General features: G+C 42.5%; 1 protein-coding gene and 1 long non-coding RNA gene across 20 annotated transcripts in view; one reads left to right on the top strand and one right to left on the bottom strand.

The window, feature by feature from the left end:
- The window catches only part of rg (A kinase anchor protein rugose), a 451,984-nt gene that overhangs the window by 296,176 nt on the left and 127,962 nt on the right, over window positions 1–27,846 (top strand). For 13 of the 19 annotated variants that reach the window (XM_076520763.1, XM_033467859.2, XM_076520762.1 and 10 more), the window contains exons 21-37: window positions 802–2,659; window positions 2,891–3,056; window positions 3,205–3,358; window positions 3,478–3,657; window positions 4,686–4,826; window positions 5,012–5,119; window positions 5,243–5,414; window positions 8,624–8,995; window positions 12,082–12,212; window positions 14,260–14,370; window positions 15,591–15,798; window positions 17,187–17,525; window positions 19,046–19,172; window positions 19,321–19,429; window positions 19,528–19,703; window positions 21,179–21,453; window positions 21,595–21,731. In XM_076520763.1, coding sequence (XP_076376878.1) covers window positions 802–2,659; window positions 2,891–3,056; window positions 3,205–3,358; window positions 3,478–3,657; window positions 4,686–4,826; window positions 5,012–5,119; window positions 5,243–5,414; window positions 8,624–8,995; window positions 12,082–12,212; window positions 14,260–14,370; window positions 15,591–15,798; window positions 17,187–17,525; window positions 19,046–19,172; window positions 19,321–19,429; window positions 19,528–19,703; window positions 21,179–21,453; window positions 21,595–21,731 — 4,764 coding nt within the window. The remainder of the gene's footprint in view (window positions 1–801; window positions 2,660–2,890; window positions 3,057–3,204; window positions 3,359–3,477; window positions 3,658–4,685; window positions 4,827–5,011; window positions 5,120–5,242; window positions 5,415–8,623; window positions 8,996–12,081; window positions 12,213–14,259; window positions 14,371–15,590; window positions 15,799–17,186; window positions 17,526–19,045; window positions 19,173–19,320; window positions 19,430–19,527; window positions 19,704–21,178; window positions 21,454–21,594; window positions 21,732–27,846) is intronic. The other 6 variants (XM_033467852.2, XM_033467864.2, XM_033467863.2 and 3 more) reach the window with 4 other exon arrangements.
- LOC143259285 (uncharacterized) lies at window positions 20,196–21,185 on the bottom strand. Its single transcript, XR_013033098.1, has 2 exons — window positions 20,526–21,185; window positions 20,196–20,449 (listed from the first exon to the last, which is right to left on the bottom strand). It is a non-coding gene; the product is annotated as an uncharacterized LOC143259285 (long non-coding RNA).

Here is a 27,846-nt window from a genome sequence, read left to right as displayed (position 1 = left end):
TAGTGATCAACTAAAAAAGAAAATAAAAAATAAAAAGAAATCTTCGATCGATGTCAATCATGTATTGTCAACAACGGTTATTAATACATTTCGAAATGTACTAATAAACACAGCTTACATAAACACACGGCATGTGCTGATCTATTCAAGCCAATGCTCGCAGTAACAGCAAGTTTATCATCTTCTTAACGAGTTATTAACGAAAAACAGTGACCAATAAGAATCGAGTAAGAAGCTCAGTTCCGCTCATTGGCTCGGTCGCCACGCGCCAGCTGAGCTGGGATTCGACCGCTCGACCGCTGGCGCCGTTGGCTCGGCCGCCTCGCGCCAGCTGAGCTCGCCTCTCATTGGTCACTGTTTTTCGTTAATAACTCGTTAACGGTGCCTCGGAGAGAACTTTTGTAAAGGAAAAAGTTGCTTCAAATGACCTGAGGAACTCGCCACTTTCAGATTACGAGACATTTTTGGGACACCCTGTGTAGTGTAGAGAACATATTGGTTATCAATAAAAAAAAAATACTGTAAATGCCATTGCAATATTATATCAGTAACTTAATATAATTATATTTTGTAAAACTTCTTGTTTTCTTTCAAGTAAAACCGTGGCACCCAGGGCAAGACGCGCTAAATTTGCGTGGCAGTCAATGGGATAACTGGTTAACTGTTTCTGTTAGTCATTGAGTCATTGAGTTATTATATATATCAAACGTATATTTTCTGTCGCCTGGAATATTTCTAGGAAGTCGTTCGTTAGAGCATACGAATAGATGATTTTTAGCTGAAGGAAAATATTGTTTCCAGGAGTACGACGCGCCAGAAGGCAACGACCGCCTGGAAGAGTCCTGCAGTTGCGATCTGAACTCGATAGACAACACCGAGAGCGACGGCAGCCCGGCGATCGTGAAGTCGCACAGCGAGGCGATGGACACTCCGCAATCCAGCGAAGTGATCTCTCTGGACTCCAGATTGAGCGACAAGCCGGAGACACCGACGACAGCGCGAGAAGTCCACACGGACACGCCGACGATCCTCGAAGAAGTGAACAGCGAGGCGGTGTCCCTGCCAACCACCCAGGAGGCCAGCGAAGTAATATCCATCGAGAGCTCCAGCGACTTCTACAGCGAGGTGCAGAAGGCCAAGGATTCTAGTCCCGACACGGTGGTAGTACAGGAAGTTTTAAAGGAGGACGAGGAGGAACCATCGGACCAGAAACTCGAAGAGGCCGCTGTTGAACCGGCGCCGACTGAACAAGCGGAAGAGAGCAAGAAAGAGGAGGAGCAAGAAGAGAAGACCGCGGTTAAAGAGGACGCCAGTGTGTCCGAAGCTGCAGCGGACGTTCAGGAAGCTGCTGCGGTTCCTGAAGAGAGCAAGGAGGTTCAAGAGAAGTCGGACGCGACGGAAATACCGGACACCAACGACGTTGACGATGCAAGCACCGCGGAGCTGTCCGAGAAAACCGAGACAACAGACGAAACCACGACGGAGATCGTTGCCACGATAGAAGAAGTTGCTGCTACAGAGAACGCGACGTCCGCCAGTGAGACACCGGAACCTTTGACTATCAAGGACATCGAGAAGCTACAATTGGAGAACGACCGGGAAATAATCGACAGCGACACCTCGGAGGCATACTTAACGCCCACGGAGAATCAGGAGAACATAGGCGATATAAAGAGCAAAGGTTTTGACGGAGAGAAAGTTGAGGAGAAGGTCGAGGAGAAAGCCGAAGAGAAGGCCGAAGAGAAGGCTGAAGAGAAGACCGAAGAGAAGAGCGAAGAGAAGACCGAAGAGAAGACCGAAGAGAAAGCCGAAGAGAAGATTGAAGAGAAGGCTGAGGAGAAGATTGAAGAGAAGGCTGAGGAGAAAATCGAAGAGAAGGCTGAAGAGAAGACGGACGTGGACGCGAACGCGAACGAGAAGGAGGAAGTGACCGAGACCCCGAAGAAGGAGGCGATCGCGGAGACCGAGGTCGGCGAGAACGATACCGAGGAGAACTCAAAGAATCCCAATTGCTCAACTAGCGTAATAGAAAGTACGGAAACCAGCGAGAAGAAGGTAGTAGAAGAAGTAGAAGAAGAGGCGAACGTGGAATCAGTAGTGACTAGCGAGTTAAGTAGTGAGAAATGCGCCGCGGACTCTGTAACGGAGGACAAAAGTGCTGTTATTAATGATAACGACGACGAGAAGGTAACTGACAAACATTCAAGGGAGCCGTCCACTATTTCTACTAACGTAAGTGATAATAAGTCAGACATTCCAGTGAGAACTGACGAGCTAGAGGTAACTGATAGTGTTTGTAGTAATAGCGATATACAAAGTTCTGTAGATAATGTGACGCAAGTGCCAAATCCTAAGCAGCAAATTCCAACAATATCTACGGTCTGTGATGCAAATAAAAATATGCCCGACGATGTGCCTCAAATCGTTAATTCTGCCGTGGTCGTGAGGGACAGTTCGTTAGCGAACGACGTAGCCCCGGATCACGTGGACACCCATCGCAGATCCAGCCTGCCGGCTGTACCCTCCGAGACCGCCGCTGATGAGAACGCAAACAGTAACGAACCTCCTTCTTTGCCTGTACCCTTGCGGAAAACATCGTCACCCCAGAAACGACCAAGGAGTGCCTCAACATCCACGCAAGTGGACCCCAATCATTTTGGTAAGACATCGATTTAATCGCTTAATTCTACGGCTTCGATCTTCGAACGCCTGGCCCCTTGAAGACTTCGTTAGATGTTATCGTTCAAAGTACAATACAAGCACGAGTAATTGAAAAGGTTTTAGCCATCCGAGGGAGAGAGAGCACAGCGAAGCAAATTCTAGAGTTCAATAGAGCTACCTTCGAAGTCCTCTGTGATAATGTCAATACATGTCATTCGTTTTGTTGCAGAATCAAAAAGAGCCAAACAAGGTAATCCTTCAACGAGACCAATGTTCAGTCCAGGTCCGACCCGACCTCCTTTCAGAATACCAGAGTTCAAATGGTCCTACATACATCAAAGACTACTCTCGGATGTTCTATTCTCGTTAGAGACAGACATTCAAGTTTGGAGAAGGTATGGAACTTTGAACATTAAGATGTTCAAAGAAACACAGATAATATATAATATAATATATAATAATATATAATACATAATAATAATATATAATAATTCATAAGAAACACAGCCGAATGATACGAGATTTTTAACGAACGTGTTCCAGCCACTCCACGAAGTCAGTGTTGGATTTTGTGAACAGCAGCGAGAACGCAATTTTTGTTGTTAACACTGTTCACTTGATCTCGCAGCTGGCCGACAATCTGATAATTGCCTGCGGAGGATTGTTGCCACTTCTAGCATCAGCGACCTCGCCGAACGTATGTATCCGTTGTTTATCGACTTTCTCTTTTACTTTACTATAGAAAGAGTGTAACCAGACGATGAGTTTCATTATTTACGGAGATCCTTTTTTTAATTCGTGCTTGGATATTCATAGAGCGAATTGGATGTAATTGAACCAACTCAGGGGATGCCAATTGAGGTAGCGGTTTCTTTTCTGCAAAGACTAGTCAACATGGCTGATGTACTTATCTTCGCCAGCTCTTTAAATTTCGGTGAACTGGAGGCCGAGAAGAATATGTCTAGTGGCGGTATTCTCAGGCAGTGTTTACGACTGGTTTGTATCATCGTCCACGTAGTAATTTAATTTCTCAGACAAACACACTACTCTTGCCACCATTTATAAAAAATTTCTCCCCCCTCTCTATCGTGTACTTGTCTTTGTCTTCAGAGATAGTTTACGAAAAGAAAACTTTCTACGAGGATTTGTTGCCTCTCTATATAAATGAACGAAGCAAAATCGTCAGTCGAGAAGAATCACGTTAAACGTTTGCGATGCACATTGATTAGATTCATCGTGTTGCTGCACTTCACAACAAACGATACCTGTTATAGATAAACACTGACACCGATTCCAAATTGGCCTGGTCTTTCACACTCCTCGTAGTAGTATTGTTCCGATTTTAATATATATATATATATATATATATATATATATTTTTATGATTACAAACTACGATTTTGTTTAAAATTTATTCGTTAATGAAAGACAAGGTTCATGTACATTGGGAATGTAATAGAAGAATCGTTCTGTTCATATACAGGGTGTTAATGTAAGCAAAATCATAGTTTCTTGATGTTCAAGATTGTCAATATTTATTTCTTTTAAATTTGTTAGAACGAATGTTCAAAGTTATTCTTCATATTTCTCTGACACCTAATCGGTTCGTCAAGGCAGATATTTCGAACACCCTGTATAATATTGTTGTTCAACATTAATTCTTTGTACACGTACACGTTTGTGTTTTATAGTACAGTAGATGGTGAAACTTTATTTATAAATGACAATCGATAATAACGATAGAATGAAAGAATAATAATTTGATTGGAAAGTCTGAAGGAACCCATTAAGTCCATGACACGAAGGTACAAAGATCTTGGAATTTTGTTTATCGAAATGTTCCCAAACCTGAACCCTAACACTCTAGTAGTTTACAAGTAAATTCTTACGAATAGAAATAGTCCTTAAAATCAGCAGTGTTAAATAGTTGTAATACTATCGGCTTCTGTATACGTGTGATATAGAACACCATCTTTTACACTCTACATTTTTGTTATATTCATCTGATGAAAATGCTTCTATAGGTCTGTACATGTGCTGTTAGAAACTGCTTAGAGTGTAAAGAACGTGGCAGATCGTACAGCATGTTAGGTCGGCAGATTGGTACTAGTAATAAATCACAGCACATACAGTCTCTCATACGAGGAGCTCAAACATCACCTAAGGTACGTTTCATCTGATCAAATTTAATTTACATAGACAGAATGTGTATTACTGTCATCGATATTCGACAAATTGCACACAATGCATACTTGTCCAGTGCCATATCATATAGAAGAATAGCATTCACAGTGATCATCGACACGAGCCGCTTAATATCCGAATAAAATGGAATTTTTATGCCCTACAGAACATTGTGGATAACCTGGCCCATCAATTAAGCCCCGTTAAAGATCCTGAAAAATTACTACAAGACATGGACGTGAACCGTTTAAGAGCTGTGATATACAGAGATGTTGTAAGTACATACGTATACATGTGTTTTACAATCCATTAAATCCTAAATGCCTCAAAATGAAATGTGGCTACAACAATGAGGAAATTCTAGATAATAAAGAGCGCATCGTCTTTATCATTTTAGGAAGAAACCAAGCAGGCCCAGTTTCTGTCCCTGGCTATAGTTTACTTCATCTCTGTACTAATGGTATCAAAGTATCGTGACATATTGGAACCGCCAATATCTCAACGTCCACCGAGCCCAGTTCAAACTATACAGACTAATGGCGCTAGTTTGAGACCAGGCAGTCCATCAGGTAAGATATAATACTGCTCTCCTATTAAACAATTCATTGCTACAAAGAAGTACATAACATTTTTTTAAAATGAAACTTATCGAACATTTGTTAGGCAGTTTTTGATTTCACACAAATAACAGTCTCATAACATTAACATTGTTGACAGTATTTTGAGGTATACGATAGTATCATTTGTAACAAATTGCATAGAATTTGTTGATCTCATAATTAGAAATAGGAAGTTACCAAGCGACAGGAGCTTTTGAAAAGATGCATTGATCAGACATGCAAGGAATACTTAACTTGATGTTGATATTCAAACATGCATGTTGAGTTTCAAACATATATATGTGTTAACCCTCTAACAAACTGTACACAGAAAATGTTATTGTTCTTTGACGGAAGATTAATATTAATTGTATCTAGTAATTACTTCAAAACTCTTACATGTCAGATATATATCTTGTTGTATTTATTAACTCTATTAACTCTATTGGAAATTAATTCACCTTCAAAATCAATTTCTCTATAAATGCTAAGTGTAACGCAATAGCGTGTTACATAATCCTATGTATACAGATTATATTAAATTGCGATGTATAAGCATGTCGGTTATGTTTTCTCAGCAATTAATAAATCTCGAATTCTTCAAATACGATACATTATAATAACTTTTACTCTCGATATAGTAAAATATTTTGCAGACTCTATCGATTAATCGATGAAAATGAAAGTATTGTACGTAACACAAATGTATGTGCAAATATGTAGCTAACATGGGACACTGTGCACTTTAATTGTGTAGCTGCAATTTCAAACAACAGCACAAACACACAAAATAGAGCGCATGTTCAATTGCACCGTATGAACTATTTTATATGTATCTGACAGTGAGAGTTTTGATGTTTGCAGAATGCATTAGCACTTTCTTTTACGTTCGGATACGTTCTTATTATGCCACTATTACTTTATATTAAAAAATATTCAATTTCTCCCCTGAAAGAATTTCAATATAATATTATATATACATTTAATAGTATAACTATAAAGTATAATAGAGAATGGTCTACATATATCAATTACATTAAGTGTTACTCCGAAACAAACCGACTAATTGATGACTCGTATCGATTAAATGTTATACTTTAACAATGTGTGTGATGTATAAACCATGAATGATGCTCCTGAATTTAGTACTTTATGTTTCTTTGAAATGATAGAGTGGTTTAGCCATTGTGCAAGGTAAAATATCATTCATTATCATTATATGTACCGAGTTTCGCTCTAGGAATGAAAATATTATTAATTTTAATAATGTTCCTTATATTTTTCGTTGCGGATGATAGTCGATGACATTGCGGACCAACTTTGTCTTGTGACATTTGAAAATTTCAGCGCTTACTCTGATGAAAATTTGAAGAGATTGGCACCCACCCCTTTAACTTTTAAATCCCGCTGAAAAAAATACTAACGGACCACTAATGAACTGAATTTTTGAACATTTGTTATACATTTGTTTAACGACACACCGACCAACACGATAATTCTCCAGTTCACCACTGTTAACCAAAGGGCGAAATTTTGGTCCCGATTCCTGATCACTGATTGCGGGGCCACTACGGTGAAGGCGCGTAGTTACATTAAATTTTGAAAAGACAAGATGTTCTCTGTGATTACGTGTCGTTTTTATCGAATTCAGTGCTTGAAATTCGCGTTTCTGCACCGGCAAACTATTGGATTGGCAACTAAGTAATTGCCGATTTGTTCAACGAAATATTATTCGAATTAATTCTTATTTGCATAAATTTTGATCTAGATAAATTTTTAATCAACTGTATATTTATTCGATAGCGTCGAATACAGTTTTATTCGTTAGTATTCATCTCTAAATCGTCGTCCGAATAAAATTTTGCTCAACTCTGCATTCGATGAACTTTCAGAAAAAAAATGTCTTACTTCGCTCTTGTAATAAATATTATTACACGTATTATCATATGTATAATCGTGTCTCAAATTCGGTTAAATATTTGTAAATTCGTTGAAAGTTCTTGAAAAGAATTTAGAGTAATGATCTACAATTTAAGCAATAAAAAAAGTTCGTAAAAGTATTACAATAGTTCAATCGAAAGAGAAATCCACCGAGAGAACATGTAAGTCAAGTTTCGTTTGAATTGTGCAATGTATAATCGAAATATTAGAAATCAAATATAATGTCATTGCGATGCGAATGCAACGCAATTACTACATAAATGTTTCTACTTTCACGTTAACAAACACTTGAACAAGAATTGGCAGACAGAATACAATTACAACAACAACAACATAACAAATAGAAGATTTTCCAAAACTGTTCTGATTTAGTTGTATAGTACGTTATGTGCCTGTACATACTATAATAATGCTAATATACTACCACTCCATCTTTCAGACATTTTTGATCATTTATCGATGAAACTACATATTCGAGTTCTCGGAATTTTCCAAACAAGAGACAAAGTCACCTTGAATTCAGGAACTGTGTAGATCGAAGTTTCTGGATCCAAGGTTGTCTGAAGATCATGCTAGAGCAGCTAATTGCTGCGACTTTATAAAGACAGAGATATGTCATATTGAGAAAAGTCCAGGTGACCTTGAAAAAGGATGGTTGTTTTCAGATACTAGACGTCCTGCGAGCCACTAACATTAAATGATCATGGTATCGCATAAAGATACAACATCTCGGATGGGTAACAGTGGTAGCTTTCGTCAGTTAATCCTCCTTAATACCTAACTATCTCTAGCATCAGCTAGAAAAAAAAAATGTTTTCCAATACACCAGAAAATTATACTCTCTAGAAGCTTAAACTAATGGTTGCACACCAGACAGAGTGAAACCCAGTGTTTGAAGCTAAACTGTACCGAGAAGCAAAAGTTTATGCGTCTCCTGTAACGTCATAGATAGTCCTGTGTAAAGTCAGCTTCCAGGTTTTAGATGCGAATTCGAATAAGTCAAAGTTTCCTGGTAAAATATTTGCACTTGCTTCCTTTGGGTCGATGGAGTCACGTCAGTCACGTGGTTTTACAAGCGACGGGGATTTAAGGGTAGATTAGGTCCTGAACTTCGGGGTACGGAGACGCCTAAATTTCTGTTCTCGTCCACGTAACACGAAGATAAGAGAGAATGCACGACAGATAAGGGGGCTTAGCGATCGAGAATCGGTGGTAACGTGGTAAATGTGGTTCCTCAGCAGATGGGAATGGTGGTGGAGGAGGGCGGCCCCTGTTTCCACAGTGGTCTCACCACGTGTACCCACAGTTCCTCCCGGGATCTCACCCTAACGCCAATGCGAATGCCAATGTCAATGCCAACCACCACATCAACCAGCACCACCACCAGCACCCGCTACCGGCTGCCAGGCACTCTAACCGCCAGCCCCCCTCCAACTATTATCTCCCGAATCACCACAGTAATCATTATAACCATCATCCGAATAACCATAACTATCATCGTCATCATCATTACCATCATCACAATAACAACAATCACCATCATACGCTTCAAAAGCATATCGATCAGCCCCGAAATCTCTGTCATAGAAACTCCGGTGTCGGTCTGCAAGGTAACTCGATTGCCCGAACGTTGTTCCACGGAATGCCTCGAGTTCTTTCTTTGGCCTGCTCGTTCAATTTCTTTTTTACTTTGATTGCCGTCTCGAACAGAACTATTAACTCTATCTCTGTCTCTCTCTCTCTCTCTCTCTCTCTCTCTCTCTCTCTCTCTCTCTCTCTCTATCTCTATCTCTATCTCTTTCTCTTCTAACGAGACTTTCTTAGCGTTTTCTGTTTCCCGTTTTTCCGTTTTTTTCCGTTCTTCTCAGTTGTTCGTTTCTGTGTGTGGTCTTGACGTCACGATCTCTTTGTCCGCATGTCGCTGTTCACTGGTAAAGAGACTCGAGCCCTTCTCAGACGAGACACTCGTCGGACCAAGTAAAGACTCCAGACCGTGCATCATTGTGCAACGTAATAATTTTCTGCAACATTTGCAAGAGACCGGTGTCGGACTGTTTAATCCTCGTCCGATGCGTTCGAATTCATTTTCTTGAATTCATTCTAAAATTACTATCTATCCAACTTCGCCACGAATGCGCGAACGTCCACAGTCTGACGAAATCTGCGCGTAGCTTCAGTAACAATGAAAACGACAGATAAGCTGAATAATTAATTGAAACGAAAATTGTTCAGACTTGAGAATTTATAAGCGTCTCGTCTGAAAGGGTTTCCAGGTTTGTTCTACACACACACAGACACAGACACATGCACGTGCACGTACATTGACACACATGCACACACACACACAAACTCGCAGAATTGTCCTTATGGTTTCGTTTCCCAGCAGCATTTTGTTTTGCAGGAATGACACTGTTTGAATCTCACCGCTCCCTCGTGGTTTCTTTGCTGGTTCACTCTTTGTAGATAGATCCTTTAATTTGTCGATCGAACGGGTCGATGCGTTTTTCGCAGCCTGGAAAGTTTAAGTCCGCTCGTGGATGCTTCTATGTATTTCGAGTCTGCTAGGCGTCTATGAATGGACGTGTTTCGATCGTGAAACTTCTGTTTACTAAACGAATGTTTATGCGACGCCGTCACTGAGATATACTAAACGGCCATTATCTGATCGCTTGAGACGCATAAAACACTCGCACAGAAACTTTGTATGTGGAAAAGACGCACCAGTTGCATACCATTTCGCGAGCAAAATCCACATGCTTGCATGTTCGGTAGAACGCAGTTGTATTTGATGCCATTAAAGTTTTTTCCTGAACGAGTCCTAAGCAGGACTTAACCAAAATAGTGATGCGTGCTATAATGTTGACTCTATTCGAACACTTGGAGATTTGCGATATTTGCAAAATTTGTAACACCGAATGCGGTAGTTTCTGTCTAATTCGCGCTCTCAGATTGCGCACAAAAATGAACAATTTGGGAAGAGGAGGTACGATTATACGAGCCTTGCGGCTCGTGGACGATTTGGGAGGCATTGATATGATTATTATTGTCCATGAAATTGTCCGTAAAATGAACTATTTGGAAAGCATTGATATAACTATAAAAACGAGCCGCGAGGCTTTTATAGTTACCTGATTGCCAACATCTGTAAAAACGAGCCGCAAGGCTCGAATAATCGTATCAATTCTTCCCAAATTGTCCATTTTTATGCGCAATCTCAGCGCGAATTAGGAAGAAATTACTGCACCGCCATTATCGGTTCGATAACTTTCGCGAAACTAAAATTACTAAACACGTGGTAAAAGATTTCAAGCGACCACTATCAGTTGTTTCTTATGTTCGCTATAGTAATCACGTATGATTTGAGAGATTGATTCGAAGGGATGAGAAACCGTCGTTATCAAGATGCTCCATCGAAAAATATTTATTACCGTATTAATCACAGTGGAACCTGACCTAATTACAATTTCTCTGCCCTTCAAATCGTTGAGCAGTTTTGAATGCTTTATAATGACACACCTATTGCTTCGTTTGTCCCATCCGTTTTGAGACTCCTGCACTATAATTGACCTCCTTTCCTACACGATGCAATCGACGTCTAGACCCTCGAACCATGAAAATAACGTACAAACAAAAATGTTCAACCACCTAGAGAGATGGTCCTTGAAAATTTCGAAAGAACCTTTGAACCCTTGCGTAGGCATCCAGAGACACTCGTCTGCCCGTTTCTACGCTTTCCTCGACGAGCTATTTCTTAACCTTTTAGGCACGACGCGCCACTATAGTGGCTTCCGCGGATATCATCTTTCAGGACGACACACCACTATAGTGGCTTTCACGGATGTCATCTCTCTGGACGACGCGCCACTATAGTGGCTTGCTCTAGTAGCACACTCGCTCATCGTTTGAACCAAATAATCGTCTTCGTATGCATTGTTTCACACTTCTTTTGTCTTCGCATCGATTTACAACAGTCTACAGGTTGTCCCAAAAATGTCTCGCAATCCGGAAATGGCGGGTTCCTCGGATCATTTGAAGCAACTTCTTCCTTTACAAAAATGTTCTCCGAGGCACCGTTAACGAGTTATTAACGAAAAACAGTGACCAATAAGAATCGAGTACGGCTGACGCGAGGCGGTCCAGCCAACCAGCGCGCGAAGCCCAGTTCCGTTCATTGGCTCGATCGCCTCGCGCCAGCCGAGCTCGCCTCTCATTGGTCACTGTTTTTCGTTAATAACTCGTTAACGGTGCCTCGGAGAAAATTTTTGTAAAGGAAAAGGTTGCTTCAAATGGCCCGTGGAACCCGCCACTTCCGGATTGCGAGACATTTTTGGGACACCCTGTATATACAGACAGAATATACAGTATCAGACTCTGCCGTCCAGGGAAATAGCCTCGCGCAGAATTCGGCCGTACCTAAAAGGTTAAGAAAGTACGCGACCATTCCGTATTCCCACTAGAACGAACTCGTGAACTCGATGAAGATGAAAAGGTCTCGGTTTGCTCGCGCAAAGGTGCAACAGAATTCAGATTTTCGAGTAGAATTTCGCCGGTCGCGGCGGCGCGAAGAGAGTGTTTCCACGCGAATGCAATCGTCGATCGCATCAGCGTTCATGTCATGTGCTTTGCAAGAAAATGATTATGCCCCGATAACGACGGCCAGGCCGCACGCTGTCACTCTGTCCAACTGTGTTCCCAGGAAGCGGCGGTATCATGAGCCAGGCTGGTTCTCAAGACGACGGCGAATACGAAGTAATAATCGTCGACGAGAACAACTCGTCGATTCTGGCTGATCACGACGTTACGTCGTCCGGGCCCCCGTCGACCAAGGTAAGCGACCAAGAGAATCCTCGGTCCCCCTAAACGAGTACCCGTAGCACCCGTTCGATAAGATGCAACGTTTCGCTGCACCTTGCTCGTAACGCGTGCGACGAGATTAAAGAGAAAAGAAATAAAACGTTCTACCTGTACGAAAGACGTGCGTGTACATCGGGATTTATTGATCCGATATTGCTCAGGTAAAACTCTCTTCTGAACCTATTGCTCTCAGTATCTCTCTGCCGTGTGCTCAAGCAACGAGGATACGAGAATACCGGGTCTTAATCTGTCCACCGATGAAATTTCCTCTTGATAATCTTTACTCGAGAACTGCATGCTGTTCCCTCTGAGAAGGAATGCAATCCCGTTTCACTCGATACTGTGATCTTTCAGCTTTTAATTGTACCGTAGACTGTATATCGCCGAAGCGTCGTCCAAATTACCGTTCGTGGAATTTAACGATTGTCTCGCAGCCGTGATCTTTATACGGGGTGAGCCGTCCGAAGCGGATCGTCGGAATAATAATTGGATCTCCGACGGGGGGAGAAAAAAATACGTTCGAAGCTGTTCACTTCTGCGGAAGCAGAGCCGCGTTTGTAAATTGCGCCGAGTTCGGTTAATTGATTTTCCTTTTCTTCTTTTTTGTTTTTGAACCGTTGAACTGTTTCTTTCGGCTGCGTAAATAAATGGTATTATTAAGGCGATCCAACTTCGAGCGTTCACTCTTCACGTTCTCTTGTACATATCTAATTCCTTTTCGATACTTATTGCACCTTCCTAACACGCACGATCTGCGGTCGTAATAAAAATTGAACACCTCTCGCAAAACACGGTACGCTTTGCATTCGTTCATTATTAATCCGATACTACTTTCCGACTGATTCTTCTCCCGTAGTCATTCGAAACTGAGAAACGTACACTTCGAACTTACTGTCCGTACCGATCACGGACAGACTGCATGCGAGTACCAAAGAACGTGAAGTAACGAAAGCAACGAAATCAGATGAATTTCGGCGCACAGAATCATTCGACCCAGTCCCTGTTCGAGCTCTCTTTTAGAAGTAGTTTATATCATAGTTCGGACACTAGAGAACCCTTGAGTAATGTTCAAAGAATTACCAGTAAAATACTGTTCTTGCTACGTGCAGCATGTAGTGTGTACTTAGTGTTCTTCTGCACTTGTGTAGTCGGGAACAACAGTTCTGTGTAATTATACAGCGTGCGCGACTGGGACAGGCTGTAGCTTCGAGATGGTGAAAGATTTCAGTTTTTCGGGAAGGATCGAATACGCGGAATTCGTAAAAGGGGAATTCGTAAAATTCGGGAAGAATTCGGAAAGCCTCGAGACGATGAAATTGCTGGTAAAATGCACCGAAGTCGAATCAATCTTCGACGCGAGCAACTTAAAATCGCAAAATTTCGACGCTTTAATTTAAAAACATCGAAACACAGGTTGACGTTTCCTACAAGCAATCGTTTGTTTATCTTTCATCTTCTCAACCAGTTAAGTGCGTTCGACGACTATATCCGTCATGGAGATATGGCAGAATTTTGTATCGTGACGATTATATCTGTCATACGTAAAATTCTGTTACAATTTGCTATTTAAATTGTAATTCTGGCGAAAAGGAAATTATATTCGTAGATTTTAATATGTTTAAAATATTTAGAGGTCAAGACGAAATGAAACAAAACAAATGAAAAATCGCTTAATTATCGCGACACACACCGGTGTGCGCTTTGCGAGAAGATCGCCACAGTTAACTGGTTAAAAGTCTGCGGCCTGTTCTAATCGCTTGACGATTGAATATTTTCCATATTTAAATATTTAGCATAGAAACGAACTATAAAAGTTACATAAGATAACGCGACAACGAACCGAACGTAAGCTCGATCCAATTTCTTGTACATAATTCGACCGTCCCGAGAGATAATTGTGCCCGGTTTCGATCCCCGATTAGCAACGAGAGCATGCGATCTCCTTTACTTTCGAATTTCTTTTCTGATCGTTAACTTCCTCTGCTTGCATTGCTATGCGTACTAACTACTGGTTCTGAAGGGAGGTCACAGTGGTGTACCTCGGCCACGGACAATTCTCGAGGATTACACCTCGTCAGAACCAACGCTTGGCTCTACGACAAGGCCCGAACCACTGCCACGAACAATCCAGGTAAAATTTGACTTGTAAAACGGACCCGGTAAAAACGATTATACTCTTATTAAACACGACGTAACCGCCCTCCGATTCCCCCCGCCCCCCCTCAATGTCTCTTTGTTGTTTCCACTTTATTGTCGATGTCTCTCCGCCACCCGTTGACCGTCCGCCCGTTTTGGGAGCGTTCGAAAATACTTTGCAAAATACGTTCGCACGTTCTCTGCCCGTGAGAGCAAGAAGAAACGCGCAGAAGGAATGCCCACTCGACGCGGTATGATAAACAAAGATATTAGTTTCTGAACGGTGAAAAAAGAGAAAACGGTTCGTCTGTGTCCGACAGTTCTTCCGTTTGATTTGCCACGAAAAAATGGTTTGCGGGCGTAACATCTGTGCGGCCGGGGCGTAAACTTAGCTTGGAAAGTCTCCTAGAGGAAGCTTTTATTTCCTGTTTACACGTATTAGATGACTGCGTAATCATAGCGATGTTACGTTGACCCTTTGCACTCGAAGCTATTTTAAAATGAAAATGAAATCATTTTTTTCCGACTTACAGCATTTCCGTCTTATGCGACGAAGTGCATTTCATGCATACGAAATCGAGTCCCGCGGCGACTCGTGCAACAGTTACACCTTTAGCAATTTCTTAAGCGTAAACTTTGTTGATATAAAAATTATCTTGGAACGTGGTGTAACGATTTTAGCGGCGCCTCGGAGCGCACCGCTCGAGCGCGAAGGGTTAATCTGCATGACGTAAACTGTGTGCATAGCACGCGAGACATCTCGTCGCAGAGTTATATCGTTCGATTCCCATAGAACGTTCCTAAGACTGTTTAAAATAGACTTTAATTATTATCGATGACACTAGATCGTTCGTTGGAACGGAAGCTAGGCTTCCGTTTAGAAGTATTCGATATTATCCAGTACCGTAGTAGACCAAGTAGACGTAGCACATTTTTCTCCGAGTAATTGTTCGACCAAAGTCACTTATCGTTCGACACCATTTATTCTTTCTTTCTCTTCTCGCCGATTTCCATTCTCGTACGCCGCCGGTTTCCCAATGTTCGAGCAGGAAAGAGTTTATTACCTCCGCGTAACTATTGCACTAGCACCGCTAGATGTTGTCCCATGAATGAAAACAATCGACTCCAAAGATCGGTGTTGCCGCACAGCCGCGAAGCGGATTCGCCCGCCCACGAATGCTTTAACCGTCCCAATTTTGTGCGAATTTCTCCCAGAGCAACGACTCCAGCGAGGAGACAGTGCATCGTAGCAATATCACCGCGGATGCAAGTCCGTCCGACGTGACCACCGACAATGAGAACAAGCATAACTCGTCCGAGGAGGCTTGGACCGACGTGAACCTGAACGAAGATGGGGACACGATCCCGATCACCAATCAGAGAGAAGACCCGCGGAATATTCACAACATCGCCCATTCGCGCGGTAAGTACTTTCGTTTGCACCGTCTCTCGCTCGATCTTTGAACTTTGACCTTTTCAATTGCTTAGAAATTTGTCCGTTCCGCCGGGTTTAATTAGACTGCGGATTTGTATGCAAATTCGTTTTAGCAGCGTAGCAACATTTTTAATAGAAAATTAACCGAGCTTGCTTATAACGTTACTTATAACGTTACCTGTCGATCTTTTTTTCGACGAATTTTTTAAGGCGCGCGTTAGATTCTTTATAGACGCGAACGGAACGCGTCGAAATTCAAATTAATCGTCGGAATCGCGATAACGAAATGACAGTATTTACGGTCTGGGTCCTAATGGACCCTGCCGTTCGAGTGTTAATGTTTGTTACAGGTTTCTTTTTATTTAATAATTCTGTACACAGCAAAAATCCACGAAGATCGATGGTTTAACTATGACATAAATTCTGTCCAAGTTCTAACTAGACTTACTTATGCGTTTGTGTGACAAAAATGAGTTGGAACAATTTGTAACAGCGCGAAGGATAAAAGAATCGAAAAATGTCGATATACGGTGTGTCTCAATCGGCTTGAACAACTTTGAAATTCATTAAAATCGAAATTAAGCTCCAACTGTTGCATAAGAAATTACTAGATGCGAAATCCAAATTATATACATCGATTGCACCAAACAGGAACGGCATTGTTCATTTTTGTCATAAAACTCGCTGAATCTATTGGGTTGGAAACTAAGTAATTGCCGATTTGTTCAATGAAATAAAAAATTCTTTTTACTTGGAACGAAGTTTAATCTGTAATGCATTTTCCATTTTGTTCGATGACCTTTTGCCATCTCTCTCCGACAACTTGAAAATTCCACGCTCGTAGAAAGTCTGATCCTTTTCGGCCAAAAACTGAGTTAAGTGAGATTTTACAGCGTCATCGTCGTTAAAAGTTTTACCACGAAGGGAGTTGTCCAGGGATCGAAATAAGTGGAAATCCGATGGCGCGAGATCGGGGCTATATGGTGGGTGTAACATCGATTCCCATCCGATATCCATCAATTTTTGCCGAGTGGACAAAGACGTGTGCGGCCTAGCATTGTCCTGCTGGAAAATGATATTTTACGATCGACCAATTTTGGTCGCTTTTCCTTGACCGCTGCATTCAATTTGTCCAGTTGCCAACATTCACGGATAATAAAAAATAACATAATAATAATAATAATAATTTTATAATATAACATTTACGGATATCATAAAAATGTGAGTGAGAGACATCTATAACTGAAACCGGCAATTAGTTAGTTGCCAACCCAATAGAAATGATCTTGCCGATCTAGAAATGATTTTGCCGTGAAAGCATCGAGCCTTCTGTTTTCAAACGAGTTGATACGAGCACTTGACATGCTGATGCGCAGGGGACATCCAAGACAGCGAGGGCAACGTCCTGGAGCAGGAGATGCTCGGGAACGCGGAACGCGGGGAGAAACCGTCGGCGGAGATCTCTGTGGTCCGCGTGCCGGACAGATTGGTAGTGACCTCGGCCTCGCCCCGACCCGACGAACTTCCGATCAAGGGGTTGGTGGATCACCTGCCGGTGCCGACACCGTCTCGCGAGGCGTCGCTCACGCAGAAGCTGGAAATGGCGCTGGGCTCGGTGTGCCCTCTTCTGCGCGAGATCATGGTCGATTTCGCCCCGTTCTTGTCGAAAACGCTGGTCGGCTCCCACGGACAGGAGTTGCTGATGGAAGGAAAAGGTGCGTGTCCCATGGCGGATCCATCGATCGATTGATACCGCGGCTCCGCTTTCCAGCAACCTGAGATCATCCGGCGCAGTTGCCTCGCCGATCGGTTCAAAAGTACAGTAATGTCTCTCTAATTGACGCTCAGATTGTCCAGAGAAATGGACAATTCGGGAAGGGGAGATACGATTATTCGAGCCTTGCGGTTTGCTTTTATAGTTACGAATTGTCAACAACTATAAAAGGAGTCGCAAGGCTCGAATAATCGTGTCTCCTCTTCTCAATTGTCCATTTTTAGTGCGCAACCTGAGCGCGAAAATTATGGGAGAATTACTGTAATTATAGTAAATACTTTGACCAGTTGGCGCACCTCGTCGCTAAACACAGTGAATTCTCCCGGACTTTCCTTTAACCTGTAAACAAGAATGAAGGATTTTGGAAGAGGAGATACGATTATTCGAGCCTTGCAGCTCGTTTTCATAGTTGTTGACAAATTCGTAACTATAAAAATCAACCGAAAGGATCGAATAATCGTATCTCCACTTCCAAAATTGTCCATCTTTGTGCACAATCCGAGCGTCAGTTAGGGAGACATAACAGTGTAATCGCCGGTCGTTCGACCCTTTGCACTCGAGCGACGCGAGTTCGAGAATCGCTATACCCGATTCTTGAAAATGAAACAGCGACAGTACCAGATTCGTTTGCGTATTCGTAAAACCGTTGAAACTGCGATTACCGTGCTTGCCAACAGGCTAATTTTCATGCGCGTAGCTTGCGATGAATCGTGTAAAATGTAAAACACCGTAGACGAGAAAACATATTTTTCGGCTCTCTCGAATTAACATAAGCCACGGCTGCAAAGGGTTTATAATCGCTTGTAGCGAATATTAAACAGGCACGCGATAATAGATAGAGAAATAAAACGAGTAAATGGGAGAAGCATGGGACGTTCGGACGGAAATTTAGATACGTCCGCGCGATAAATAAAATTCCGACGGAGAACACCGGGATGCGCGGTGAGGACGCGCCGTGATTTTCGTCACTTTTGCCGGCCCGTCTTCCCGGTCGGTGCCTGTCTTTTCCCCGCTCGTGGCTCGTCCCGGCCGAGGGTATTCAAATTAGTCAGTTTATAGTTTCGCTTAGGAAGATGGAACGCGTATTCCGGATAATCGGCTGGCATTGGTATTCCCGCGGCGCGGCCCGTCCGCGCCACTTCGCGGACATTTTATATTCGTGGAACGTCGCGGATGACGGTCGTGGCACGTATCGATGCGCTTTATTTTCAACGAGGCTCGAAGCGATCCATTCGGAGCGTTGTTTATAAATCACGCGGGTACGATCTCCCCCCCCCCTCCCCCCTCTCCTCCCGCCTGCTCCGCCGCCCCGCGTTCACTTGTTCGCCAACAGTGTCCCCGTATATTTTACAACTGATCCTAAACAACCGATCCTTTTTTCGTCCGTCTGGCGACCTTCGGCCGGCACCCGATACGCCCGAGCTCTCCTCTTAACGATTCCCTTTGGCTCTTGATTGCTAGGCCTGACCACCTTCAAGAACAGCAACTCGGTCGTCGAGCTGGTGATGCTACTTTGTTCCCAAGAATGGCAGAACTCCTTGCAGAAACACGCGGGCCTCGCGTTCATCGAGCTCATTAACGAGGGAAGGTAAGAAGGCTCATTATGATCATCGTTAGAACGACAGAGTTATAGGGCGTGCTGTTAAAACGCCGCGCGGCGCCGCGCCGCGTCGGTGAGATCCCGGCGAAAACATTCCCGTTCCTATCGTAAAAGTTTACGTTTATGTTGCGCGCAGGTTGCTGTCTCACGCGATGAAGGATCATATAGTCAGAGTGGCCAACGAGGCCGAATTCATCCTAAATCGGATGCGAGCGGACGACGTCCTGAAGCACGCCGACTTCGAGGTACGCGGATCATTTTCGAGTTCCAGGCCAATTTTAGTTTCCGGCGCGGTTAGTCGGCCGGCTGTTTCGGGTAATTATCGCGATAATTTTTCTCTTAGTCACAGTGCGCGCAAACGTTGCTCGACCGACGGGAAGAGGAGCGAATGTGCGACCATCTGATCACCGCCGCACGCAGACGGGACAACGTGATCGCCAGCAGGCTGCTGGAGAAGGTCCGGAATATCCTGTCGAACAAACATGGCGCTTGGGGATACATGGATCCAATGGCTGCAAAGTAAGGAAAACTGTCGTGCCAGATTCAATCTTTGATCGAATGATTCCTGCTGAAGTCGGAGTTGGGCAAATTTGATTTAAAATGATAAATAATAAATTACGGATGGAATTGATACTTCGTTTGCAAATGCTGATTAAATATCTTATTTAATTAAGAACAATCATTTAAATGATTGCACGAATTACCTATTTATTATTGTTTGCAAGTAAAACGTCATTTTTTAGTCGAATTTAGGTGAAAAGCAAATGATATATAAGTAATTGCTCCTTTTTTTCGTTTATTGTGAAATATTAATTTTCATTTATTATAATCGAAGGACTTGCGTCTTTCTTCGTGAATTCAATGATAATCGCTTAAAAAGATCGAAGACCATTATCTTCTGGCAACGACGTGTTATATATATATATATGCCGACTAAAAGAACATATAATAAGCAATTAAATGAGATTTAATAAGTAACAAATTAAATTATATTTATAAATAAGAAATACGTTTTATTATTTGAAATAATTTATTTAGATCTACATAAATAATAAGGAATTATTTTCGTCTTCCACTTAAATTTCCAAATAACGAATAATTTCTTATTTAAATGATAATTTCAATGAACATTTACTTAAACGCTACCCAATTCTGGCTGCAGTTGTATTTCTTAGGCTTAACGTTTCAATGAAACTCGATGGTGGTCCTATTCACTCTTTGCATTATGATGTCTGCAAAACTCTTGATCCAGCTCATAGAACAGTCTGTAAAGTAATCAATTAAATACGTTAATCACGTTTGTAGTCGTTGTATCACAAATGTCTTTCAATCTATCATTACTTGAATCGATGAAGATATACAGTGATGTTTCTCTAATTGACGCTCAGTTTGTCCACAAAACAGGGTGTCCCTTTTGAGATTTTGAGAGATTTTTATCTCTCGCAATCCGGAAATGGCGGGTTCCTCGGATCATTTGAAGCAGCTTCTTCCTTTACAAAAATGTTCTCCGAGGCTTCGTTTACGAGTTATTAACAAAAAGACCCTGACCAATAAGAGGCGAGCTCGGCTGGGGCGCGGCGGCCCAGCCAACGAGTGCACGAAGCCCAGTTCCGCTCATTGGCTCGGCCGCCTCGCGCCAGCTGAGCTGGAATTCGCGCCAGCTGATCTCGCCTCTCATTGGTCACTGTTTTTCGTTAATAACTCGTTAACGGTGCCTCGGAGAAAATTTTTGTAAAGGAAAAAGTTGCTTCGGATGACCCGAGGAACCCGCCACTTTCGAATTGCGAGACATTTTTGGGACTGTATATCGCGAAATCCCCGCGATTTACAAACGAAAGCATACGACCGTTAGACGTCTGATCGAGCAGGTAACCGTGCGACTAACCAGAAAATGGGCACTGGCAAGATGAGTCGTAAGACAAAGGGTTAAGAGGTCGGCCGAGTGAGAAAAAGAAACATTTCGGTTAATGAACGCGATAATTGTGCAAACGCAGACTGGCCGAATACTGGAAGCTAGATGCTTGGGAGGATGATGCACGTAGACGCAAGCGTTTCGTGCACAATCCACTAGGCTCGAGCCATCCCGAAGCTACGCTGAAAGCGGCCCTCGAGCACGGTGCACCCGAGGATGCGATCCTCCAAGCGCGTGAAGAGTTTCACGCGCATCTCGCAGCCTCGCGTGCACATCAGCAGCAATTGCAGTCGGCGGATCTCATGGACGACAGCGAGCTGTTGTCGGACGACAGGGACCTCGACAACGACTTGACAGGTGCGCCTCAATTTCTTTCTTCTTCGCTCGTTTCGTTTCGTTTCGTTTCGAGTTTCGTTACCGAACGCGAACTTGCCGGCATGCCGTATATCGTTCGAACCCTAATACACTTAACGCTACAACGAGGTCGTGTTCTGTCAGGCCCGGTGAACATCAGCACGAAAGGAAAATTGATCGCGCCAGGTATCGTGGCTCCCGGAATTATCTCCGTCACGTCCACGGAACTTTACTTCGAGGTAGACGAGGACGACCCCGAGTTCAAGAAGATCGACGCCGAGGTGAGTCACAGACACATCACGATCAACGTTTTAATCCGTGTCGGGCGTGCTGGTGACACTCGCGCAGCTTTTTACCCGTCTTCGCGAATTTCGCAGAAATGAGTAAAGGTTAAAAGAATTAGCTGAAAGATTAGCAGACTGCGAAATAAAAACGTTCTGCTTCGATTGCAACGAACCGAAGTAAAATAAAAGTTTGTTTGCTTCTTTAAGTTCTTAGCTGTGGACGTCGCGTATACAAGTCACAAGGAAATGGCAATTTAACATTGTACAACAAGAATATTTCTCCTACGATTTAGGTTGAAATGTTTGTGAAACGTATTGATAGATTTCGCACATTTTAGAATCATTCTAGAACAACTTGCAACAACGAGGAAAGTGCAGCCAGTGTGATCGATAAAACGCGTACAGAATTGGTCTTAAAAATAGATCGACGCAGCTAAGTGTTTAATGTGTAATAGATTGATTAATAATACAGTAATGTCACCCTAACTGACGCTCAGATTGCGCTCAAAAATTCACAATTTGGGAAGTGGAGATACGATTATTTCGAGCCTCGCGGCTCGTTCTTGTAATTGTCGACAATTCGTAACTATAAAAACGTACCGCAAGCCTCGAATAATCGTATCTCCTCTTGTCCTCGTCTCCCCCAAATTGTCCATTTTCCTGCACAATCCGAGCGTCAATAAGAGAGACACTTAATGTATATATTTCATGTACTCAATTGTTTTAGAAACGCGTAAAAAATCTGCAGTCTAGTTGAACGTGTTTATATTCTGCTGTCAGAAAAATGTCAATTTCTTAATAATCGACCGCATTCTGACATAAATATATATAATAATATATATTATAATAGTAATAATATAATATTATTATAATATAATTATATAATATTATTTTATATATATAATAATAAATAATATATAATATATATTATTATTATTATATATAATATAATAATATATATATATATATATTATAATAATAATATATATAATAATTCTCGCATAAATATACGTTGTTATAATTGTAAGTACAATTCCAAGTATCGACGATCACATTATTTAACTCGGTGACATCAGCACGCCCGACGTAAATTTAGTTAAGCAACGAAGTCCAAGAGCACTGTTTCAGAAAGTACGATCTGCAAGTTCGATAAACGTCCCGTGTTAGAACTCTCGAATTCGCGAACATTGTACGCTCAAGACCGGCGCGTGACTTTTTCTGACGTTGCGAAAGAGAATTTAGAATTCGAGCCGGCCTTTTACGTGGCCGGCTGCATTTCCTTGCTCGCATTTATCACGCGTCATACGCAATCTTAATAATTAATCACTGTGCCAGTTCCTCCGCGTTTAGATACCGTCTATTACATGCATTTGGAGCAACTTGTTGCGTTCGCGGAGCTATCTCTTTGAAATATGGTGGTTCTGCAGATAATGTCAACCCAGCGCTGAAATACAGGATCGCGCGTAAACAAATTGCCAGTGGCGAGAAGCCGTTTCTTGCGGGCTCTTCTTGCGAAAGGAGGCTCGAGGGGAGGCCATAAACAGTTCGAATAAAAATCGTGAACTTTGCAATCGTTCTCACGCGTGATCGCGCGACGAGGAAAGAGATCGGTTGCGCCACCAACTTCGTAAACATCTTTTGCCTCTTGGTTCACGAATGGCGTATAAATCCAAAATTATGGAAAATTAGTTAAAGTGCAGAAATAGTTGCTATTAACACTATTGCTATTAACATCACGCTGGTGCCATGCAGAAACTATCTGTTGTATGCCGGTGGTACCACTTTGATGCCATTTTAAAAAACTGAAATAACATTTGAACTATATTTCTTAGGTGTTAAAAGGCAGCAAGCTAACTATAGCATTGTGCTTATTTAACTAAGAATTAAGTACGAAAATTCTTGGATGACATATCTTAATTTTAGGAATTTATATTACCGCCATCTTCGAAATTTTTTTTAAAATCTGAAATTTCCAAGCTATTATGCCGGCGTCAAGCAAAAGAATCATATCTAAGATCTGCGGACGGCATAGTGTTAACCGCGAGGAATTTCGTATTCATCGAAAGATATTTTTCCATTCTTCTGACTTTCATTCAAATGAAATATGATTCGCAGTCTAAGTTGCAAAACGGGCTTTATAAAACCACGGACAGTGTTCGTTTTCTATAAAAAAGAGAATTGCAGATTTCGCTAAGCACCGCAGATTTAGAAATATGTACAGAATGAGGGGTGGGGAGTAATTATATGCCACGACCACCCCAACGAGAATCTACGCAACAAAAGAATCATATCTAAGATCTGCGGACGACATAGTGTTAAGTGTAGTTGTTTTATTTATCGATTGAAATTGCGTATATTTTCTTTCACGTTAACATAAGACGAGGACGTGTTTTACACGATCAATATCGAGATTAGTTACATTATCTGGAATAGTTGCTTAAGTCCAAATTCTGGACTTATTTCACTATACCACGCGTAGAATTAGAGGACAGAAGAGCACAGTAGAATTAGAGTATAGTGTGTTAAGTGGAATTGTTTTATTTATCAATTGAAATTGCGTATATTTTCTTTCACGTTAACATAAGACGAGGGCGTGTTTTACACGATGAATATGGCGACTATTGCATTATCTGGAATAGTTGCTTAAGTCCAAATTCTGGACTTATGTCATAATTCCACGCGTAGAATTAGAGCACCTTTTATATTCGGGCAAAAGAGTCTCCAGCCTTTCCTCATTAAATAAATGCATTAAGTAAATTCTCGTTGCTAAAAAGAGCGACATGCTATATTCGCTGAGAATTCCTTCACTTCGTCACGCATGTTTCGAAGCATTGTGAAGCACTGGGAATGTATAAAACGACGAGGAATCCGGCAACGAATGCGTTTCCCTAATATTATCGTAAACAAATGAGAGAACAGATGGACACATTCGACGAGACGCATTGAAATAGCAAAACCGAAAAACCATCGTTTCCATTGGAGGACAATCGAGACGGAAGGCTGTTAGTCGGTCACGACGAGGCGTACAAGCTCCGTCCGTTCAGCACGGAATTCGAATAAATGCGACTCATAAGCGAGAAGACGTGACGAAAGGTTCCACGACATTGACCCCGCCGGCACGGCTCTCCGAATTGGTTCGGACGTGTCCTTGTCTATCAGCGTCCATAATGTGGTCACGTTTCGCGAAGGTGGTCATCCTCGAGGAAAAAGGAAAGAGAGAGGGCCCGAGATAAGGGACGGGAACCGAGAGAGAAGGCCTGGGAGTACCAGAGGCCCGATTATCATATATCGGTCGTAGATCTCGCGTTTGTATAACTAGGGAATAAAACAAACAGGGAAGGGCCCCATGGGGTCGGCCGATCTTCAGGGTCGGCAATTATGAGCCCCCCGCGGGGCCCGGTATCCACCTAACCACTTCTCCGTCTCTCTTTGGCATCGCCTTCCATCGCCTTCGCCACGTACTAACCACACATCGGTGGCATAGGTGAACAGACAGCTCTCCTCAGGAATGCATTCGAACTACCATGCTTTCCCATCTAGTAACTATCGCACGTCTACCGCTGGCATCCTGTTTATGCGTCACCGGACGATTCAATACGGACAGATGGACCGATAATCGCGAATCCACCGCCGCGGATCCTGCGAAACCGATTCGTTAAAGACGAGAAAATTAAACGACGAATCTTACCGGCCCCCGGCCTCTTCTCTCTCTCTCTCTCTCTCTCTCTCTCCGTCCTCCATCGATACTCGTTAGCATTTTCGATGCCTCCGACAGAGACGTAGAGATTAGGCTGGAAACTATGAAACGGGCGTTGAATAAAAATAAAAGCAAAGAGCGCAATTTTTCACATTATTTATTATATTCAGCCTATATATATATATATGAAAAAAAATGAAAAATGAAAATAATGCTCGATATTGGTTCCAAAAATATATATATATAAAAATGCTCGATATTATATATATATAACTATATTATATATATATATATTATATAATGTTATATAATTAATTTATTATAATTATAACTATATTATATATATATAATATAGTTATATATATATATAATATCGAGCATTTTTTTCATTAGCGGATCCATCTCCGAATGCGTGATTAATGTTTCTCGAAATTTGAGCTGCGCTATATATATATGATTCAATTTGAACTCGTACAAGAAAAGTAGATGTAAATTGCGTTTCGTTTCCATCTGGTTTCGGAGGAAAATAAAATAAAAATGGGAAACCAACATAAAAAATGTTACGAAATGAGTGAGAAGAATACCTTTGAAATTTATAAATAAAAATATTCAGCGCACGTTACAATGTACCTCTCTCAGTCGTAGCTGAAACAAAAACGCCCGTTTCATGGTTCCCAACCTAATACCTTGATTATATTGAAACTTAATGAAAATTAATTGAATTTGAATTAATAATCTAGCTTGGCGCTAGACAGCCGAGCCAATAAGCGGAACTGGCCTACGCGCGCTCGTCGGCATGGCCGCCGCGCGGCCGCCGAGCTCGCCTCTCATTGGCCAGTGTTTTTCCGTTAATAACTCGTGAACGGTGCCTCGGGGAAAAATTTTGTAAAGGAAAAAATTGCTTCGAATGACCTCAGGAATCTCTAATTTCCCTGGAGTACCATACTTTTGGGACACCCTGCGTATTACCTATCTTTTCTATCTTATTCTACACTATCGATTGAGACACGTGTTTCACGATCGCATAGACAGCATGAATTTTGTCACCGAAGTGTTCACACGAATCCTATTAAATGTTCAAACATTCTCGTAACCGGCTCTGAACCATCGAAGCACAGCTCGTTGAACCGTGCGTTCAAAAATGAAATTGCACAACATCGGATCTCTTCCTTCCAGTCCCAAAGTACAGTTGGTCCACCAGAACGATACAACGCCCAGAGCGAGAAGGAACCTTCCGAACGAACTTCCTTCAGTACGATAATCGGATCCAGAGGAAGGTCCAACGATTCCCAAGACGTTCACCCGATCCGAATCGTCCCCGGTCCGAAATTCTAGCTCGTAGAACTCGGCCGTGTCCACCTGTCGTCTCCGATTCATCTCGGGCTGGCCGTGAATAGGAGCACGAGCTCGTTCGGCCTCTTAATTGGAATCCTTTTTAAACAGAAACGGTGAACGCACCTGGGACCGTTCGTAGGGATAGGCTGCGGCCGAGCGGTGGAACGAGCAGCGAGGAAGATGAACAGTGATAAAAAGGGAGAAAAGAGGAAGGAGCATGCGAGGACGGGAGACGTGGAAGCGGAATAGAAAGGGAAAAAGAGAGGGAAAGAGAAAAAGAGAGAGAAAGAGAAAGAGAAAAAGAGAGAGGAAGAGAAAGAGAAAAAGAGAGAGGAAGAGAAAGAGAAAAAGAGAGAGGAAGAGAAAGAGAAAAAGAGAGAGGAAGAGAAAGAGAAAAAGAGAGAGGAAGAGAAAGAGAAAAAGAGAGAGAGGTAGAGAAAGAGAAAAAGAGAGAGAGGTAGAGAGAGAGGGAGAGAGAGAGACTGCGAAAGATTGAGAGAGATTGAGAGATAGAGAGAGAGAGAGAGAGAGCGAGAGATCGAGAGAGGTAGAGAGAGAGGGAGATAGAGAGAGAGAGAGAGAGAGAGCGAGAGATCGAGAGAGGTAGAGAGAGAGGGAGATAGAGAGAGAGAGAGAGAGAGCGAGAGATCGAGAGAGGTAGAGAGAGAGGGAGATAGAGAGAGAGAGACTGCGAGAGATCGAGAGAGAAAGAGAGAGAGAGACTGCGAGAGATCGAGAGAGATAGAAAGAGAGAGAGAGAGAGAGAGAAAGATCGAGAGAGAAGGAAACGGAGAGACTAGTCGGTTCACGATCGAGACACGCTCATTAGTCGAGGATGTCCCGAGGGTAGGCGGGAGGCTTCGTCGAATTCGTAGGCGATGGATCACTCGATAGTCGAGCCGAGACTTAAGCGATCGTAATGCGCGGCCGTGGAGGAAGGCTGCGTCGGGAGTCGGGAGTGGCCCCAGGCCAGGGACTGCATATCGGTGAACTCTCTTGCCGCCCCTTCTGCTCCCCCCCTGCCCCCCTCCCGATCGCGTCGATTCCTCCCCCCACCCCGGGCCACGGCTTTTATAATGG

Source organism: Megalopta genalis, chromosome 4 (assembly GCF_051020955.1).
Source record: "Megalopta genalis isolate 19385.01 chromosome 4, iyMegGena1_principal, whole genome shotgun sequence".
In the NCBI taxonomy this organism is placed as follows: domain Eukaryota; kingdom Metazoa; phylum Arthropoda; class Insecta; order Hymenoptera; family Halictidae; genus Megalopta; species Megalopta genalis.
Note: the sequence above shows the minus strand (reverse complement) of the source record. Positions and strands in the feature narration are given on the sequence as shown.